Source organism: Doryrhamphus excisus, chromosome 5, assembly GCF_030265055.1.
Source record: "Doryrhamphus excisus isolate RoL2022-K1 chromosome 5, RoL_Dexc_1.0, whole genome shotgun sequence".
Lineage (NCBI taxonomy): Eukaryota > Metazoa > Chordata > Actinopteri > Syngnathiformes > Syngnathidae > Doryrhamphus > Doryrhamphus excisus.
In genome coordinates, this window is record NC_080470.1 from 4956659 (window position 1) to 4977182 (window position 20524).

General features: G+C 40.8%; 1 protein-coding gene and 1 long non-coding RNA gene across 5 annotated transcripts in view; both read right to left on the reverse strand.

The window, feature by feature from the left end:
* Window positions 1-1587: 1587 nt before the first annotated feature.
* Window positions 1588-4447, reverse strand: LOC131129840 (uncharacterized). The gene is made up of 3 exons (XR_009129902.1): window positions 4302-4447; window positions 1889-2061; window positions 1588-1727 (listed from the first exon to the last, which is right to left on the reverse strand). It is a non-coding gene; the product is annotated as an uncharacterized LOC131129840 (long non-coding RNA).
* Window positions 4448-4749: 302 nt separating this feature from the next.
* Window positions 4750-20524, reverse strand: part of ror1 (receptor tyrosine kinase-like orphan receptor 1) — a 122693-nt gene continuing 106918 nt past the window's right edge. For all 4 annotated transcript variants that reach the window (XM_058073557.1, XM_058073556.1, XM_058073558.1 and 1 more), the window contains 8 exons: window positions 17597-17724; window positions 15263-15580; window positions 14716-14961; window positions 13517-13731; window positions 9937-10116; window positions 9225-9452; window positions 7673-8037; window positions 4750-7589 (listed from right to left, as the gene is read on the reverse strand). In XM_058073557.1, coding sequence (XP_057929540.1) covers window positions 6887-7589; window positions 7673-8037; window positions 9225-9452; window positions 9937-10116; window positions 13517-13731; window positions 14716-14961; window positions 15263-15580; window positions 17597-17724 — 2383 coding nt within the window. In that variant the 3' untranslated portion in view covers window positions 4750-6886. The remainder of the gene's footprint in view (window positions 7590-7672; window positions 8038-9224; window positions 9453-9936; window positions 10117-13516; window positions 13732-14715; window positions 14962-15262; window positions 15581-17596; window positions 17725-20524) is intronic.

Consider the following 20524-nt stretch of genomic DNA (forward strand, 5'->3'; position numbering starts at 1 on the left):
TGGGCTAAATATAGGTTATGCATCTTCAATCCATATTTTTTTTAATTTTATTTGGTAAAAGAGGTGTTTCAAATATTTGTTTCTCTTGTATGTAGGTATGTGATAAAATTCTACAAAACTTTTGTTCTGGTGTGAATGGCAAGCAAACGTGATTAGCACGTGATTATTGACACAACCATCATATTAATCCTCTTCATCGCAGGTAGTTTCTAAAACAAAATATAGATACGGCGCTTTGAACAGGCAATATTTCTGCATGTGTGGTCCTTGTCTGTCGGCTATTTAGGTCCTTAATCCCAGGCCTATTTATACCCGCCTGCTGCATACTTTGATGCACAGTCATTTCAATAGCAACGCAATGTGTCCTGCATCCAAGTACTACATAGTCTTTTAGCGTACAGTACATTTACATTACATTTGTGTTTTCAAATGCTTCATTTAACATACAAATTTATCATGACATTTCATGCTCAATTAAGAACCTTTTCAGACTAAGCTCATCTTGGTATCATTTATTCATTTTCTACCGCTTATCCTCACCATGGTTGTGGGCGTGCTGGAGCCTATCCCAGCTGTCGGGGTACACCCTGGACTGGTCGCCAGCCAATCACAGGGCACATATAGACAAACAACCATTCACACTCACATTCATACCTATGGACAATTTGGAGTCGCCAATTAACCTAGCATGTTTTTGGAATGTGGGAGGAAACCGGAGTACCCGGAGAAAACCCACACATGCACGGGGAGAACATGCAAACTCCACACAGAGATGCCCAAGGGTGGAATCGAACTCAGGTCTCCTAGCAGTGTGGCCTGCGTGCTAACCACTCCATCACCGTGTAGCCCACTTCTTGGTATCATGCAAACCAAATGTCGGATTACGAATTATTCATTCATTCATTCATTCATTCATTCATTTTCTACCGCTTTTTCCTCACGATGGTCGTGGGCGTGCTGGAGCCTATCCCAGCTGTCGGGGTACACCCTGGACTGGTCGCCAGCCAATCACAGGGCACATATAGACAAACAACCATTCACACTCACATTCATACCTATGGACAATTTGGAGTCGCCAATTAACCTAGCATGTTTTTGGAATGTGGGAGGAAACCGGAGTACCCGGAGAAAACCCACGCATGCACGGGGAGAACATGCAAATTCCGCACAGAGATGCCCAGGGGTGGAATCGAACTCAAGTCTCCTAGCTGTGTGGCCTGCACGCTAACCACTTCTTGGTATCATGCAAACCAAATGTCGGATTACGAATTAATCTGATTTTTTTCTTGTTGCCCCCCTGCCACATAACCAGTTTGACACCCCTGCACGACTTGAAGCTCAATTGTTCCACTAAAGGAAAAAACACCCCAAATCGTGATGGCGTCCCCCTCCACTGTATTGTATGGAAAACATCTCAGATGGGCTCTCCTTGTCATGCCAGTAATGTTGGAAGCCTTCAGGATTGCCAAGGTGTAGGACGAAAAGTCTCATTCTTCCCCCTCTTTTTCAGACATGTTGAATTATGCATAATATAACCTGTTAAGCATGTCTGAAACAAATAAACCATACAATACCAGGCTTTAGTTCATTAATGTCTCTGTCTTTATGAATCAATCTAAAGTGGTTATTACAGTAGACTGGGAGGGATCATGTGATTTCAAACCTGTGGAGCATGAATAGAGCAAAGGAATGTAGGTCCACCTTCCACTCCACTGCACTGCTGCCATCTTTTATATTATGTCAAAAAGAGAGAGAGCGTGTTAGTGTTAAACACTGGATGTACAGTATTGTAAAGATAGTAACGTATATCATAACAAGTAAGTAGAATTAAAAAATAAACAAAGCATTTAAATAGTAGCATGAAGTTTGCACATGGAGTCCGACTCACAGCTTTGGAGCAAAAGCAGGCGGTGATGATCATGCAATTCACTTGACTGCATTCACTTTACGTCCTGCCTCCAAGGTCAGGTCAGGTCAGCAGAGGTCAAGCACCTGTCAGGCCCTCAGCAAAACTCTGCTCATGTTCCCCAACAATCAGGGTCTTGTAGGAGGGTTCCATCACTGCCAACATAGAGGAAGCCGTACTGAAACAGGAGCTGCCCGACACCCTCCACCACCTACATTCTTACTCCTTTCTTCCACTCTGTGTTGGTCCAAGTCTAAGCCTTCAATTGTTTGTAACCTAAATGATTGTCTGCTTATGTTGTGGAACATGCAGGACACAAAAAACGAAAAAAATTGTCAAGTAATTTTACAAGTGTATTTTCTGTATGTAGATTTTCTTAAGTAAAAATTGTTGAATTTCTTCTTCAAATTCAGGGAAGAAACCTAAGATGAGGCTACCGGAATCATTTCTTCATGCACCAAATGTATAAAAAAATGGAGCTTCAACACATCAAATTTTATAAGCCACCTTAAATGACAGCATTGCTACGACGCCTGGGGCTTGTTCCTATCACCGCAGCTTTTAAAAACATACCCAGAACTCTAAAGGGTGAATATTGAGTGGAGTTTTTGCCATACATACAAATATATACAACAATGTATACTAATATGTGCTGCTTGGAAGCTGGAACTATAGACTGGGAATAATACGGATTTTGTATTATCCAATTAACATTTAATGTAAATAGGACTGGAAGTAAACACATGTGGGGTCTTTTGTGACCTCTTGGACGAGTCATGACTGTGCTCCTGGGCTAATTGTGGTTGGCCGGCCACTCTTGGGAGGGTTCATCACTGTTCCATTATTTTGCAAATTGTGGATAATGGCTCTCTCTGTGGTTTGCTGGAGTCCCAATGCTTTAGAAATGCCTTTATAACCATTTCCAGACTGATAGAGCTCAATTACTTTCTTTCTAGGGCGGTTCACACAGAGTGAATCTTTGTAAAGGCAGACCTTATAATACAGCTCTTGCGGTGGATCTCATTAACCGTGTTTCAATGTTGCACAAGAAATATTCCTAATGGTGAGCTATTCCCCAGAGACAGTGATGAAAAGAAATATTGCAAAGTAGAAGACGAGGTCATTTAAATTACATTGTGCCCGACCACCAGATTTAAGCAGTAAACAATTAGTTTACAAATAATTGGTCCCCATTTCCAGCATTGGTTTGTTGCGAGAAACTGAATAAACATGTGTTGAGGCTTCTCTCCTTTCCAAGGCAATCAACTGTAATATCATCATCAATATTGCATGAATGTGCTAGATAAGCATTCATTACAGTATCTAATTACAATGACTTCAATAATCACACTTCAAAAGTCAGAACACTCTCAAATGAATCCCTCAACCACATTTCTGATCCTCCCAGCGGATGGATAGAGACGCAGCCTGATTCTAAAATTAACAGTTCATCTCTGCATTGCACCATGCACTCTCTTTGCCTGCACGCTCCAGGACTCCATACCAAAGCCTTTCCCACCAATGAGCCCCCTTTGAAGCCACCTTAATCCTTTTCAACCAGTCGATTCACTGCACCTGTAACTCTACTTTCACCTGACATTATTCATTATCTTCCTACATCGCTCTTTTACTTAAAAAAATCTATTATAGCCCATTACACACAACTCAAGAGGCTAAATGGAGCTCCTGTACCAAAACCCTCTGGGCTGGACTGTCATTGGCGGAAAGGGAGTGGTTGTCCTTGGTTACACACTTGTGGTTAAAGGATGTTGCCCGCTTTACTGAAAACAAGGGGTTGCAGCATAGGGTTAACTGAGACAGGACACACCCATCCCTGCTGGCCTCTACTCATAGGTTTACTTAAAACACATACACAATGGCAGATTGGGTTATGTCAAACATAAACAACATTTCAAACGGCAACACTCAGGTTCATATTAAGTGCATACATGCACACACACGCGCGCGCAAGCACACATAAAAACAATCCCAGAATCATGTTTCCCTCACAGGCCAAAGACATACTGTCATGATGTTATTACCAGCTGACAGTCCCAGGGACCATATATAGCCCCAAAGCACCATCTGTTGGCCAAAATTGGTACTGATACTACAACACAAAAAACACAAGGACCGGCGAAAAATGTACTTTGCCGCCATCTTGTGGCCAAAACAATTCATATTCCAGTACAGCGCATCCCCCAAGACCATGACCATTATAGAATTAGTTTTTCTTCTCAAAATAATACACAACACACCATAATCTGAACATATTTTAAACGCTTTAAATTTTATTATTTTTTAAACGGATACCTACCATATTAAAAGGTGCTGCAAATAGGAATGGGCGAAAATGACCAAATGTAAGTACCAAAAGTATAGAGCAAAGACTCACGCATATTTTAAATTCCTTTTTGTCCTGGCTCTGTTCTGATGTACTGGAGCATTTTTGTATCCTTGTTATCATATATTGCCCTCTAATGAAGATTCATTTACAAGCTAACGCTAACAAACAAGCAAGCTAGCATGACACATTCAGGAGTCAGGAGTCAGGCAGGGTGGCATAAGGGAGATTGATTGACAATGATCTGCAGCCAATCAGGTTGATGGAAACAATGGGCACGGCAGACGGAAGGAAAGAACAGAGAGAAAGAAAGAGAGAGAAAGCGCGCGAGAGAAATACACTCAACTTCCCACAATGCAATTATTTTTAAAGAGCCAGGATCACCTGTTCATGGCTTAATCCCAAAAAGATCGCCAAACAGTGAATAAAAATGAATAATAAAATAAAATAAAAAATGAAGAAAAGAAAGACCACATTTAAACCACAATGTAACCAAACATTATTTAATAAATGACTTTGCAATACAAAACAACCTGTGCAAAAATATTCATACAAAGAAAAGGCCTCTCTTGGTGGTACAAACATAATGTAAACCGCATTTACATGTAACTGGCACCTAATGACGACTTAAAATATTAAAAATTGAAGATTTGATTTTATGTAAAACAAACAAACAGACAAAAATCCAAATGATTGTTTTGCCAAAAAAAAAGTACATTGATTTGATTAAATTCACAGTGTTGTGTACAAGTGGTTTTTGCACTGCTACATTATATATACAACCTCCATGCCCCAATTGATTTATTTTCATGATGTTGAGGGAGTTCTACATGTGTGTATGTAAGAGTATCATACTGATAGACTTTCTAACGTCCATGCAAATGACTTCGGTCATGTTCATTGTTGTATTTCAACACATACATAGAAGAACACCTACAGGAATGATTGTCTGCCTTATAGGATGTCAATTTCTAACACACATTTATAACGGTTATGCTACTGCGTGTGTTTCTGGGATTGTTTTTCTTGTCTAACACAAACCTGCTTCTAACTGAGCACCATCAAATATTTGTGATGGGTATACACATGTGGTGTGTTTCTGGATCTAGGTTTTTACATTTTCATTAAACATTCAGTATAGTTAAATATAAGCAATAAAATTATTCTTTGGGAAAAGACTCAGGCCTTAATAATCCATTGGTATAACAAAAAAAAATCCATAATAAAAAGGTAGCACTGCCATGATTTGACTGTCTGTTTCCACAATGCAGACATGAATACAAGCTTCCTTCAAAAAATCCAACACTGAAAAAAACACCACAAAAAGTCATATCCGATCCATATTAACACATACAAACACAAACTGTTCCTGTGTGAGCGTGAGAGCCGACTGATGGGAAGATTCACCTAAGGCAGAGGTGTCCAAAGTGCGGTTTGTGTGCTATTTTGCAGCTGGCGACTTGATTATTCTCGGCACACAATGAAAAAAGTTGAAATATTTAATGTTCCTTGAAATATTGTTAACAGCTACACTGGAGTGGTTTTTATTATGTTCAATTAAAATGAACAAAACAAGCTAAAGCTACAAGCAGCATCAATTATGATGAAAAAGCTGACTTTATGGAGTACAGTTATTAACGTTTGACAGCCCAAACAGCCTAAAATCCTTATAAAATTGCCCGTCCGTCTATTATCTATGATTTTTATTTGGGCTCATTTGGTCAAAGTGCCTTGGACTAGTTCTTTGAAATACAACCCATGGTTTTTGGACCACATTTCGAAACATTCTGTGAAACTGGTGGCAGAAGCGACTGAGTTTATGCATGTTAAGGCCATTACAAATGCAAGAAAAGTTGTGGAATATTTAAAATAAAAAATAGAAACAAAGCAGTGAAGAATACTTTTAATTTGTCTGTAAAGGTTTTGGACACCCCCGATCTAAGGGCTACGTGTGGTGAACGATGCAAACTTCAGTCTTGCATGTATATGTTGTCATTGTCATATCTTCCTCCTATTTGATTATCCCGGGACACAAACGGAGATAATACAGGATACAATCCTTCTTACTTGTCATTGAAGATGCAGGGGGAAAAAAAACAACATTCAGTTGAAGAGATTTTGTGTGAAGTTTCACCCGGCGTTTATACAAATACTGCTAGTGGTCTTTGGGGTCTGAAGACTAAAAAAAAACCTGGAATTTGACCCTGTCAAAGCCAAGCATGCTATGGTTTTAGGTTTTTGTTTGCGTCAGTGCAGACTTCCAGTTATTGTTTACTAAGTTGAGGGTCGATAAATTGTGTTTTTACAAGGAAAGAACATTTTCTTTACTATTTTAAAATAAGGTAGTCTCCGTATAATAATTAAGTCCTTAAACACTGACTCCACTACTTACTGTACACTGGAACTTCTTTTTCACCATAATAAAATATAACTTTGCATTTCATTCACTCATTCATGTACTGTATTTACACAACGGTTAAAATAACAATGCAACATTTGAAAGGTTATGGTATTAAGTACACTTTGTCAGAGTCTTCACATGGTCTGTATTTAATTCTTGGCCTGGGTCCCTGGATGAGATGCAAAATGTCTCCAATTGGTCCCAAATGGGGAGGAGTGATGCTCCCTTCTTTTATTTACAGGTCTGCAGTGATTACGGCGTCATTATACATCATTACGTCAGAATCAGGCGCAAGCAGCGCTGATGTTTGTGACGTGTGGTCCAGTTGTCCTGCCACCTTCTGGGACAGCTGTCCGTACACCTGAGGGACTCCGCCGTTCCCTGGCATGATGCAGTGAGACAACAGTGGTGTGTTTGCGTCGTGATTGGAGCCCGTGGTGGAGGGAACGCCACTGATGTGACCCGTGCTGGTGGAGCCGCTGGCGCTGCTCGGCGAGCGACTTTTAGGAGGCGGCATGTGATGCTGGATTACTCTGGCGGGTGGCGCCTGGGGAGGGAAGTGAGCAGGGAAAGCTGCGTAGCCCGGAGGAATCGGGTAGCCATTGACGGGAATAAAGCGCTGATGTGTTTGAGGCACCGCCATGGGTGCCCAGGCCGGAATGTGAGCCATCTGCGCTGGGGAGGTTAAAGCCTGGGCCGGGTAGAGATACCCTGCAGCGGCAGCGGTGGTGGCGTAGCGAGGGTTGCTCAGGTTGCTAACTGGGCTGGCACTCAGCGAAGTGGTCTGTGTGGTGGCGTTACCTCCGGCACCAGACGGCGTGCTGGAGCTGGCGTGAGACGACAGCCCCTCCCAGGCTCGTAGGCGGCTGTGGATGTCCTTGAAGCGAGGCCTCCGTGCTGGGCCTTCCTGCCAGCACTCAGTCATCAAACCATAGAACCTACACAAAGTCAAAACATACATTATGAGGAAAATTGGAGTTTTGAAGCACGTGTCCAAAATAGATCATTTTTATGGGCATACCTTGGGGGACAGTCTTCAGGACAGGGCAATAGCTGCCTTTTTCTAACCATCTCCATCACTTCTTGGTTGGAGAAGCCGTAATAAGGCTGCAGACCGTAGCTGAAGATCTCCCACAGCACCACTCCAAACGACCAGATGTCGGAGTCTGTGGTAAACTTTCCGTAGGCGATGGCCTCGGGAGGCATCCAGCGAATCGGAAAAAGGGTTTTGGGCTGGATACAGTAGTAGTCTGACGAGTAGATCTCTCTGGAGAGGCCCAGGTCAGATACCTTGACGTGGAGCTGCTCGCCAACTAGAATGTTCCGTGCAGCGAGGTCCTTATGAATGTAGAAGTGACTGGCCAAGTACTCCATCCCAGCAGCCACCTGGGTTATATTAGTTTGAAAAAGAGATTTCAGGATGTGATTTTTATAGGACTTAACCACATTGCAATCTTCAAATAAAACCTGTGATATGCCAAAAGCCGAAGCGCCATTTATCATGTATATTTTTACGTGTGTATGATATATGATAATCCCGGTAAATGCATAGCAGACTCCATAAGTGTAACACTTTATGCTTCATAAAGGGGCAGACATTTTACGGTCATTTTCCTCTAACTTTCGGTGGAACATTTATTTGAAAGAAAAGGTTCCTAAATAATTTTTTTTTGTATCTTTCCAACCCAATTCATCGGTCCAGCTGAAATTCAGTTCATCAATCACTTCACTCATTCAATACCAAAGACGTTCTGTATTCATATACGTTTTTTAAAAACCCAAACGCTCGCTCCAAAAGATGTATTTACTGTATATATTTTACTGTACGTATATGCATTTTTATTTTGTTTTGCGAGTGCACAATCAAAGAGGTAACTTTTCAAACAGTTTGAAGCCATAAAAATGGCCACAAGGTGGCAGAAGTGCATCTGACAGGAGCTCAGCATGGCTCTTTTGCATGTATTAACACACACAAACACACAGTTTAGTTCCATGTGTGAAAATTGTAAATAGTTAATGGTGTTATATTTGTAAATAAATTCTTATTTTGATGAGTTGTTTATGTTGTGATGCAGTTTATATAATTGAACTGTCACAAAAGCAAAAAAAAAATGGAAGTTATGCTTGAAATTTTTTGTTGGGAACTGATATTTTCCTGAAACTTAAGTATGTTCTACTGCTGGTTACTATAGATCGGAAAAAGGTAGAAACAATTTTTTTCTAATCTTTCTGTTGGTAGGTTCCATGGTTATATAGCCATAGAAAACAATATTATGCTTATTAGTGTGCGTTGAAAAATCAGTCATAATCAATAGCAATGGCCGGTACATGGACTCCATGCACTGTTACAAGGAGATCTGGGAGGAGAAGAGGAGAGGTTATCCTACCAGGCTTTTTATTGCTGTACTTTATACGCTCTTCATGTGTTCTGTTTCCAGTGTGAGTGACTTTGGAGTTAACTTAAGTATAAATTACGACTTCCACTAAAATTCGACATGGCAGTCTAGCGTGCTTATAACCCAAGGACCACCTGACCACCACTAGTTAACATCCCCAAAAAGCTCCATTCTTGCCTGGGTGGCCATATGCAGGAAGTCACCGTGATCCAGACTGGATTTAACCGTTCCATCCTCGTCACTGCTGCAGCCGACGTCAGAATGGGGCGAGCGCATGATGAGGAACTCGTGAAGGTCGCCTTGAGGAAGAAACTCGAAGAGCAAACAGACAGGCTGCTCCTGGGTCACCACGCCCAGCAGACACACCACATTGGGGTGTTGCAGCTCTGTTAGGACTGCGGCCTCCTGGATTCGGAACCAAAAAGAACAAATTAATTTCATGTGATTCATTTTGAGGTTCTGACACCTTTCAAGTAGACCAGATGTTTTTATTCTGGGTGGCAATAATTTACTTAGGTATAGATCCTGAAGGCCTGGTGATGGTCACTGTTTATTTTTTAATCTATATTCAGTCACCCTTCTTGGTCACATCTGCTGTCATTTTTCCATATACACAGTCTCTCGCTGGACACCGCATTGACTGTACGTACATTCAGTGGAAATAAAACAGTACATGCTTCAGAGCTTGTGGGAAGACAGTGGAAGCTTTCCACTGGCAAAGTAACAGCTTGGGTAAATGCATCGCTGCGTTTTAGTGCCACATTTTTGAAATCCACACAAATGTGGAAACTGTCACACGTGTCAGTGTCTAACTCTTTGGAAACAAGAGAGAAACGACTTAAAGGGATAGTTGGGATTTTTTGACATACACAAATGTCTGACAGTGTACCTGCTGAAAGTCACTCCACTGTTGAACACTGGAGATGTCCTTGAGGGTCTTGATGGCAACCAGCTGTGCTTGGTCCATGCCTGGTAGGTACAGGTGTCCCTTATAGATCTTCCCCAATGTACACTCTCCAAGTTCCTCCATGAAACGCACCGCTGACAAGGGGAGCTCTTTGGCCTTACTCTGCAAAGAAAAAGCAGATGATTAAAATGTTTTAATCAGATTAATCAGTTTTCAAATTAATTTATCATGATTAATCACCATTTGCAACTACTCTGAAATATGCCGATTTGTACTGTTATTTAGCTAACACTAGCAGAACATCACATGCTCATAATAGCCATGTTATTATGAGCAATGAGGGGTTGCGTTCAAAGACACCATGTAACTTAAGTTGAATTCACATTCTGGGTGTATTTTCTGAGATTTCTGATCAGACTTAGACAGACTTTATCGTTCCACAAGGGAAATTGCTTTGTTACTGTAGCTCAGTCATAATGCAATGCAATATGAATAGGATATAATAAATAAAACACACAAAAATAAAAACAATATAAGCGATATAACACATATAAATATATAAGATAAACAATATTTGCATATTTTCAAACAATGTGTAAAATATGGTAAATACAAGTAAATATGAGTTATTGTAGAGCCGGATGTCATAATGCAATGAAATATGAATAGGATATAATAAATAAAACACACAAAAATAAAAACAATATAAGAGATATAAAACATACAAATATATAAGATAAACAATATTTGCATATTTTCAAATAATGTGTAGAATATGGTAAATACAAGTACATATGAGTTATTGTAGAGCCGGAGGTCGTGTGGAATGAATGAAGTCAAGTAGCGTTTACTGTGGGAACAGAACTGGAGGAGTCTGGAGAACTAGAGTTGCGGAATGAGCTCCACTTCCCCTTTATTGTCCTCCCATCTCTCACTGCTCCTAACTCCTCCAACTAGGTGCAGATAACTAAATGCAGCAAATTGTACTTCTGCATTAAGATTTACAAAATGATTGATACGACTTATTGTTTTTCTTTGTACTATGTCTGTTTATTTAGACCACACACATATTCATAATAAAGACGTTGTTGTGATGTTCGAAATGTGAATTGCACTACTGTTGATGTGTTCAGGTCACAGTAAAGTTATAAAAGAACATCAGACTCAGTGTGGATGCTAATTTTGCTTTTGTCTGCCATCATAAAAGAGGCATGGCTCGCCACGATGTGTTTATTAATCACACAACTGAAATGTGGAGTAATCAACATTAACCAAATGTACACTCACTGGGAGACATCATTTACCCGAAATGGTGATACTGGGAAAGCTTCAGTGGTAAACCCTTGACTTTATTTACAATGATATACAAAGATAATTATATGTAGGTTATGCAAAAGAAGCTAAAACTTTAATTGGTCGACAATTGCAGATAACCAACTCAAATAATATCGACTTTGGAATTGCACTGACAAACACTGGCTTGTATGCTCTGGGGGCGGGGGACCGGCAGTGTGTGTGTGTGTTGTTATGAGACACATGTTTTTAGTTACAAGTTGGTTTCACCCCTTTTTTCCAGCACACCCAAAGCTTCAGATCCTCCTTACGCCACCGCGTTTGTGTGTAAGTGTGTCTAAGTGTTTTGTCACAGGCGTTGACCCTTGATTGACCCTGCATGGAAGCCATCCATGCAGTCCTTTGGAGGAAAGAAGGGGTAAAACAAACTTAGATGGCAAAAATAAACATTTGTTAGGATCATTCTATTGTTGTATGTAACCACCCATTAGATGTGTAATCCCTCGTTAATTGCGGTTAATTTCCTCCAGATCCGACTGCGATAAGTGGCTTTCCACAATGTACGAGTCCTTATTTATGAATGGCACAGAAAAACAGTTTACAACCTTTTAAATACAGTTCATAGCATTTCTCATCTATAAATCAACAAGCACACCTATAGTAGTCTAAATAAGCCATTTAAGACTTGTGCTTGTGTGTGTCGCTATAAATATGTTACCAAGGTGAGAGGACAGGAAGTGTAATCAGGGGTTCAGAGTTGAATTTTAGCTTGTTATTTTTAATTAATTAATTCATTCATTCATTTTCTACTGCTTATTCTCACAAGGTGAGAGTGCTGGAGCCTATCCCAGCTGTCTCGCCTGTCTGGCGAGAGGCTGGGTACACCCTGGACTGGTCCCCAGCCAATCACAGGGCACATATAGACAAACAACCATTCACACTCACATTCATACCTATGGACAATTTGGAGTCACCAATTAGCCTAGCATGTTTTTGGAATGTTGTAGGAGAACATGCAAACTCCACACAGAGATGCTGGAGGGTGGAATCGAACTAGGGTCTCCAAGTTGTGAGGCCTGTGCTCTAACCACTCGTTATTACTTGTTATTGTTATGAGAGAGTATTGTGCCTGTTGTGAGATAATTCAAACTTGAATTGTTGTTCCGCTGTTTTCCTCACCGAACGTCACAGTAACATCGTGACCAGTGTAGAATACCACAGCGTCTTTGAATGCATCTTATGAATGCCTTGTATTTGTATTTTAGCTCATTTAGCCATTTTTATGCTTTTTTTTGCAAAAATACATAACATTTGCTTTAAAACCTACACATACTGTAGGTTGTGACTAGTGATACGCTGTATTCAACGATGGCACCACAGCAAGGGATAACTAATGTGCAAATAATTAAAGATTTTTTTTGCATCTGCTTGAACTGAAATTCCATATTGAAAATCATGCCAAGTTGTCACAGTTAGAAGCTTCTTTTGATCCTTGAAAAGCTGACACAAGGTCATTTACACTCAGCAAGGAAGCCCGTAACCTTTGACCTGTCCCCCACACATCACCAAAAAGTAAATACAATATATTAGTGACTTCTGACAATGTTCTATGGTTATCGTCACAGCCATTGATTGGGAATATGGATATGCCGCCTTGCATGATGCGTTGAAAGAGACATGCAGCCTTGGTAGAAAAAAAACGATCTTCATGCAAGCTCAGTGTCGGCTGCTGGAGCGGCATCTTACTATGACATAAGGAGGAGTGTGGGAGCAACAAAAAGAGGTGCTGTCAAACATTCCACGACCTGCTGGGCTTTGATGAAAAAGATATGAAGGTCTCCATGACATGCACACGAACACACGCAACCGCAGCAGTCAGCAGAGCTATTTGGATCAACACACACTTGGTGGTGCCGTGTTATGACTCGCTCTTGCAGTCTGGTCTCATGACTTCAAAAGACAAACTCAGCATAAGACTTCATTTAGATTTCACCACAGGCTGGACCCAAATGGAGTGGAAGTGTATAGAATGCGCGTGTTCAGGTATGCGGTTCGTGGTTTTTAGTGATAAAATAGCTCTATTGGCCACACTGCAACAGCAGTGTCCAATGTTCTATAATAATATTCACAGAGAATTTTCATTCAACTGATTGTGTTGTAGTATCATACTGACTAATTCTCTATAAAATGTATTTTTTGTTAATATTTTTAGGTGATTCATTGGATGTACATTATTTCTCATGGGAATTTGGTTTTTGTAGTGACGTACCTTTGGCTTGTATGGTGTCGTAAGCATGGACATCTCGACATTCTGTCCACGGACCGGTTTAGGCTGGCGAGGCGCAGCTGGCCTGGCGGACTTCTGGTTGTTGCGACACACACAAATGAAGAAGAAAAGCAAAGCAATGGCCAATGGGATGGCCACACTGGGAACCAGAATGTATAAGATCTCCATGTTGCTGCCGCCAGACTTCTCCTTATGGTCTATGGGAAAGGATGGAGGAAGAGAGGAATCAGACCAGGATGATGCGCTGATTACAATTGTTTATCAACCCACCTCACACACGGTGCAACCAAAAATAACACACCTACGTACTCATTCATTCATTTTATACTGCTTTTTCCTCACGAGGGTCGTGGGGGTGCTGGAGCCTATCCCAGCTGTTTTTGGTCGAGAGGCAGGGTACACCCTGGACTGGTCGCGAGCCAATCACAGGGCACATATAGACAAACAACCATTCACACTCACATTCATACCTATGGACAATTTGGAGTCGCCAATTAACCTAGCATGTTTTTTTTGTAATGTGGGAGAAAACCCACACATGCACGGGCAGAACATGCAAACTCCACACAGAGTTGGCCGAGGGTGGAATTGAACCCTGGTCTCCTAACTGTGAGGTCTGCGCGCTAACCACTTGACCGCCGTGCAGCCCACTTACGAACTCATTCATTCATTTTCTGCCGCTTTTTCCTCATGAGGGTCGCGGGGGGTGCTGGCTGGAGCCTATCCCAGCTGTCTTCGGGCGAGAGGCGGGGTACACCCTGGACTGGTGGCCAGCCAATCACAGGGCACATATAGACAAACAACCATTCACACTCACATTCATACCTATGGACAATTTGGAGTCGCCAATTAACCTAGCATGTTTTTGGAATGTGGGAGGAAACCGGAGTACCCGGGGAAAACCCACGCATGCACGGGGAGATGGCCGAGGGTGGAATTGAACCCTGGTCTCCTAGCTGTGAGGTATGCACGCTAACCACTTGACCGCCGTGCAGCCCACTTACGTACTATAAAACATAAAAAAAATTCTAACCCGCAAGGTAAGCTGGGAAGCCCAATCATTGATTAACTCCTATGGGTTTGTGTTAAGACTAAATTACTCGTGGCGAAACGCTGGGATCTACTGTATACAGAGTCTACATAAAACATTTGGAGTCATTTTAAACATAAACGTCTCTCACCACAGATGGGTATGTCACAGAGCTCCATGCGCACCCCCTCATCCAGCGTGAAGCACCAGGGGGCTTCGTGTTTGTTCCCGGGGTTGCGGCAGTAAGAGTGTCCTCCGTTGAGCTCTGGGTAGCGGACAGCCAGGAAATTGTGACTGTGAGGATACTGGGAGTTCCATGGCTGACATTGACGGTTGGATTTGGTCACGCTGACAGTGCCGCGGTAATCTGATCCGCTGCTGTTGTAGCACTTGTGGTCTGATGGAGATCAAAGAATAAGACCATTAGCTTGATGCTAATTTACATTGAAAATATCGTATACGTATTATTGATTGCCATTGGCAATTTTGAAGAAAACCAGCAAATATTAATTAAATAGATAACTCAAATGTGTAAGATCCCACTGAAAACTAGTCCGAGTTGTGACCCACCAGTTGGGAATCATAGTCCTAAACAATATGGATAGTACATATTTTTTCCTTACAGGTTTTGGGCAAACTATTATTACAATTATTACCGTGGGTTTTATGAGATTGTACAGGCAACGACTTTGTCTTACTTTTGTTAATAGGCTCCGCCATGGGTATTCCGATCCTCAGACAGTTGGCCGCCTCAGGACTGTCCGACGCTGCCAGATCGTCACAGTTTGGCAGTTTCAGCCTCTTCAGTATGATGGGGTTGGAGCGGGCGATGATGTACTCCGTCTTGCACAAGTCATTCTCCAGAATCTCACACTCATCCTTGCACAGGTCCCGAGGTTTGTCAGCCCCCGAGCTGCGGTCGCAGGTGGGGAAAGCGAAGTGACAGAGTGACGGGATGGCGAACTGAGAGCAGCGATCTGACAAATGGTTGGATGTTCCGATCATGGTGAAGGCAGCTGGGGACCAAAGGAGGCAAAAGTTAAATGCAGAACATAATCTTTTAAGATAATTGTGAAGAATATCATCCTTTCCTTTATTTTTTCACAGACACGCTGAATTTAAGAATACACAAATACTCATACTGTTGATCTTCTGAGTGGTTGCATGCGTGATGAATCAAAGAGGCCGACTTGACAATAAAAACCTGCAGTTTTAAAAGCGCGAGTGCATGATTCATTGTCACACTGTGCAGTTATTGCAAACACATGCTTCTTTGTGGTGGGGACTATCACCAAAGCACTTCTTTGAGGCGGGGGGGGGGGGGGGGGGGGGGTAGAGGGCAGGCAATTAAAAGGTGAATATGGAAAAAGTGGCTATTTTCCAAACCGCATGCCCAAGAGATATTTAAAAATTACTCAAGACCACTTGAATGCAAGGCTGCTAAATGTTCGACCATCTTAAAGCAACAATTGTCTTAATCACTAAATAACTAGTTTTGATTCCTTTTAAACATAAGCATCTTACGAGCCCCCTAAATACAGTATAATTTATATTAGAAAATTAAAAAAATGAGCTTGTGGGCTTTTCTCTAATGCCATAAAATTACAAATGTGTTGTTTTATTATTGCTACATGTTTAAAAAAATGCAGAAAAGTTTTCTTTACAATACAAAATAAACCAAATTTAGTTAAAGGGGTTTAATATTAAACTTTACACTGCACCTCAAACAAAGTGGATTCAGTGCCTTTCCTATGTTCCTCCAGACTCTAGGACAGGGGTGGGCAAATATTTTGACTTGTGGGCCGCGTTGAAGTAAAAAAAAAATGTTATGCTTAGAATTTTCCTTGAGTTATTTGTCTAATTTTATCTGTAAAAGTGTTATACTATCAGCTATATGTTCTCAGACTACGTCAAACTATGTAATTTAATTTTACAGTTTTTTTTTTTACTAAATAAGACATCAACATAACATCCGACTTGGAAGTCATGTTGCCAGTTTGTATGTTAAAAGTTGAAATACTAAGAAAGCAACTGGTGGGCCACATGTGGCCCCCGGGCCGTAGTTTGTCCACCCCTGCTCTAGGACCTTGATTTTCCAAGTGATATGATGGTTTGGGGTGCCACATCATCTGCTGGTGTTGGTCCAAGGTGTTTCCTGAGCCGTCTACCAGGAGGATTGAGAGGACTTCATGCTTTATAGAGATTCAGATGTCATTTTCCAACAGCACATGGCATCAGCAGACAGTGTGAAACCTGTCAGTACCTAGTTTAAGGACCAGGGTATCCCAGAAAACTCAACCCCATGTATGGGGTGTTGAAGCCCACTATCATAGCAACCTCCATACGACTCCATATTGTCGCAATAAGTCAGGCAAAAGGAGGCCCGACCAGTGCTGTGCATGTTCATACTTTCCAGTTGGCCAACATTTCTAAAATCCTTTTGTATTGGACATAAGTAATATTTTAGTTTTCTGATACTGAATTTGGTATTTTCATTAGTAGATTGGGGAAAAGACCTGAAACTGATATCAACCAATCGGTACCGATAATTATCTGACACCTCTAGTTATAAACAGCAAAAATAAAAGAAATAAACATTTGAAATATATCAGTTTGTGTGAAATGAATGTATATACGTAACACAGAAATGTCACTTTTTGAATGAAATTATTGACATAAATCTACTTTTTGGTCATATTAGATGACCAATAGTAGATTAGTAGAAGACCTGAAACTGATATCAAGCGATCGGTACCGATAATTATCTGACACCTCTAGTTATAAATAGCAAAAATTAAAGAAATAAACATTTGAAATATATCAGTTTGTGTGAAATGAATATATATATGTAACACAGAAATGTCACTTTTTGAATGAAATTAAAATAATAAATCTACTTTTTGGTAATATTCTAATTTATTGAGCATCACCTGTAGAAATATACTGAAAATACAGAAGCACTTTCCAATCTTATTATTATGCTTTATATTGTACAATACAAAATAATTGCTATACATTTTTATGCCACTCACCCGTGATCTGCGTCTCGATCTCCCCCTGCATCTGCAACGAGTCGACAAAGATGCTGCGGTTACCGATGAAGCGGGCACAGGCAATGCCTCTGTAGGGCTGGCAGAACCCCTCCTCATCAAACTCCTCCCTATGACATACAAGATGACAAAAGAAGACATTATTTAAAATTTACTTTGTCACATTAATATTGTAATTGCACGGCGGACGAGTGGTTAGGGCCTCACAGCAAATTGTCCATAGGTATGAATGTGAGTGTGAATGGTTGTTTGTCTATATGTGCCCTGTGATTGGCTGGCGACCAGTCCAGGGTGTACCCCGACTGCTGGGATAGGCTCCAGCACATCCGCGACCCTCGTGAGGAAAAAGCGGTAGAAAATGAATGAATGAACATTAATATTGTAATTGCACGGCGGATGAGTGGTTAGGGCCTCACAGCAAGGAGACCCGAGTTTGATTCCACCCTCGGCCATCTCTGTGTGGAGTTTGCATGTTCTCTCCGGGTACTTCCTCCCACATTCCAAAAACATGCTAGGTTAATTGGCGACTCCAAATTGTCCATAGGTATGAATGTGAGTGTGAATGGTTGTTTGTCTATATGTGCCCTGTGATTGGCTGGCGACCAGTCCAGGAGGATAAGTGATAGACAATGAATGAATAAATGAATGAACATTAACATTGTAATTGCAATATATGCACTGAAGATGACTTCTGCAGCTGCTCGATCATATTATGTTACACAATTACCCCACTAGAGGTCCCTCTATGAATGAATATGACAACACTTCACACTCCACACTCAGCCAAAGTCAAATTTGTGTCCTATTGGAGGTCTGCAGTTTCAGTACAGTCAGATGGCCCAGCTCGAAGAGGGTGTAAAGTACATGAAGAATTTCTGTTACAATTCCTGACATTATTCTTGTTTATGGCACAGACGTGTCATCATGAGCCGTAATGTGAAACATATGCACAGAGGAGAGATGGGGAGGGAGGTGGCGATGATGTTTTCACGACTATACAACTTTTACTCATTGCCACACACACTAAATAACTTTATTAGATTGTTTTTCCTTATTTTTTTTAGTTTTTACCTAAACAAGACCTACAAAACCAATACACTTTAACCTTCAAACCGCTTCAAACACACACACACACACATGCTGAATGTTCTCTTGGTGTGAGATCACTGTCTCATGTGCTCTAAGTTGTGCCATATGGGACCTTAAGACCAGGCAATACCACAATATATGAGTAAAAGGCTTGATGAGGTTGTGTATGGTCTCAACACAGATACACACACACACACACCTCAAAGAATTATATTGTTGCTATTGGCCAACGAAAACCCAACCTCATGGACCTGCACCTTTTTAAAGCTACTTCTGTATAATAAAACACTTGTGTAATAAATCTCCCTTCACAAAAATGTAAATGTTTCGTTCAGTTTTAAAACATCACATTCTGTGCAGACTTAACGATTACACGCGCAGTAAAAATAAACATTACAATTAATGGCGGAGCTATTATACAGCATTAACGTAATCCAAGTGCTGCATACTATATACAAATATATATATAATGCCCAATACATTAATGCTTCTTTGTTATTTGGTGACGTCTGCTGCCATTATAAGTCATGTCCGTATGTGCAAACGACACCAATTAGTACATAAATGGTAAAAAGCAGAGTCAAAAGCTTGAAAGATGTGGGAACATACACACACGCACATATGCACGCACAGCACACCTAGGTTATGAGGGCATCATGGAGTGAGTAAGGGGTCATGAAGGTCCCCTCTCTCTGAGGAGTGTTAAGTGACTGCAGGGTCAAGGTCAGCTCTCTCCATGTGTTCCCCAGCTTAAACCAGAGCATCCATACAATTTGTCACATTACTTTGGTTCCATCAATAAAATAAGTAATTTCCCAGTAAATGTGGCTACATAAAAAAGAGAGGTAATATTACAGTGTGTCTTTATTAAGCCACAAATTGCTACATCTTCAGATATTTTCCTTTGGCACCAGGTTTCTCAGCATAGCATCACTGGCAGGCTCATTGGACTGGGAATCATGCAGAAAGAAACCCAATGAGGGATGCATTTTAGAGTTGGGATTGACGGACTGTTACTGTTGAATTGGAAGATACAAAAAGCCACATAGTGTGTTGCATACTTAGTGAGGTGTGTCCAGGGAAGCCAGAAGGTTAGTTGGATTGTGCGTCATAGCAGATAGACAATCCATCTCACAACATATTTGCCTCACGTTGACACGCAAATGCATGTTTAAGACTGTAGCCAATACAAAGAGTCTCAAATGGAAAAAAAACATGTCCAAAATTTTAACCCTCTGTTCCTGTAATCCCAGTCAAAGTGGAATTTATCGTGGAATATATGAATATTTAAAAATAAGTCATTTTACCTGAACAAAAAAAAAAATCAAATAAATATCTTTAGTGGTCTATAACATTAGTGAAGCAACATTGTCTACGTTGTCTAGACAACATTGTCTAGTTTGGAATCAAACTATGGAATGGATTGAGTAAGACCCTCAAACAATGCACAACGATGAGCCAATTCAAGAAACAATACAAGCAGTTGATGTTTGCTAAATACAAGGATGAAGAGCTATATATGCTATATATATCAATATATTGACACTTACTATGGTACCCATTATGTCATTGTATGGTCATATCACCTTGTACTTCGGTACGAGGTGCATTATTTAAAAAAACAAAACAAAAAAAATCTGTAAATTGAACTGTATTATAATGGAAAGCAGGAGGTGAACAAATGTAACAGTTACTGATTGTAAAAGTACCAGATGGAGGGGTAGGATTTAATAAGCTTTGCTTCTTCCTACTCCTTTTGGACATGTGGAACTGTGAACTGATTATGGGATGCACTCAATTGTAATCTGATGCATGTTCAAA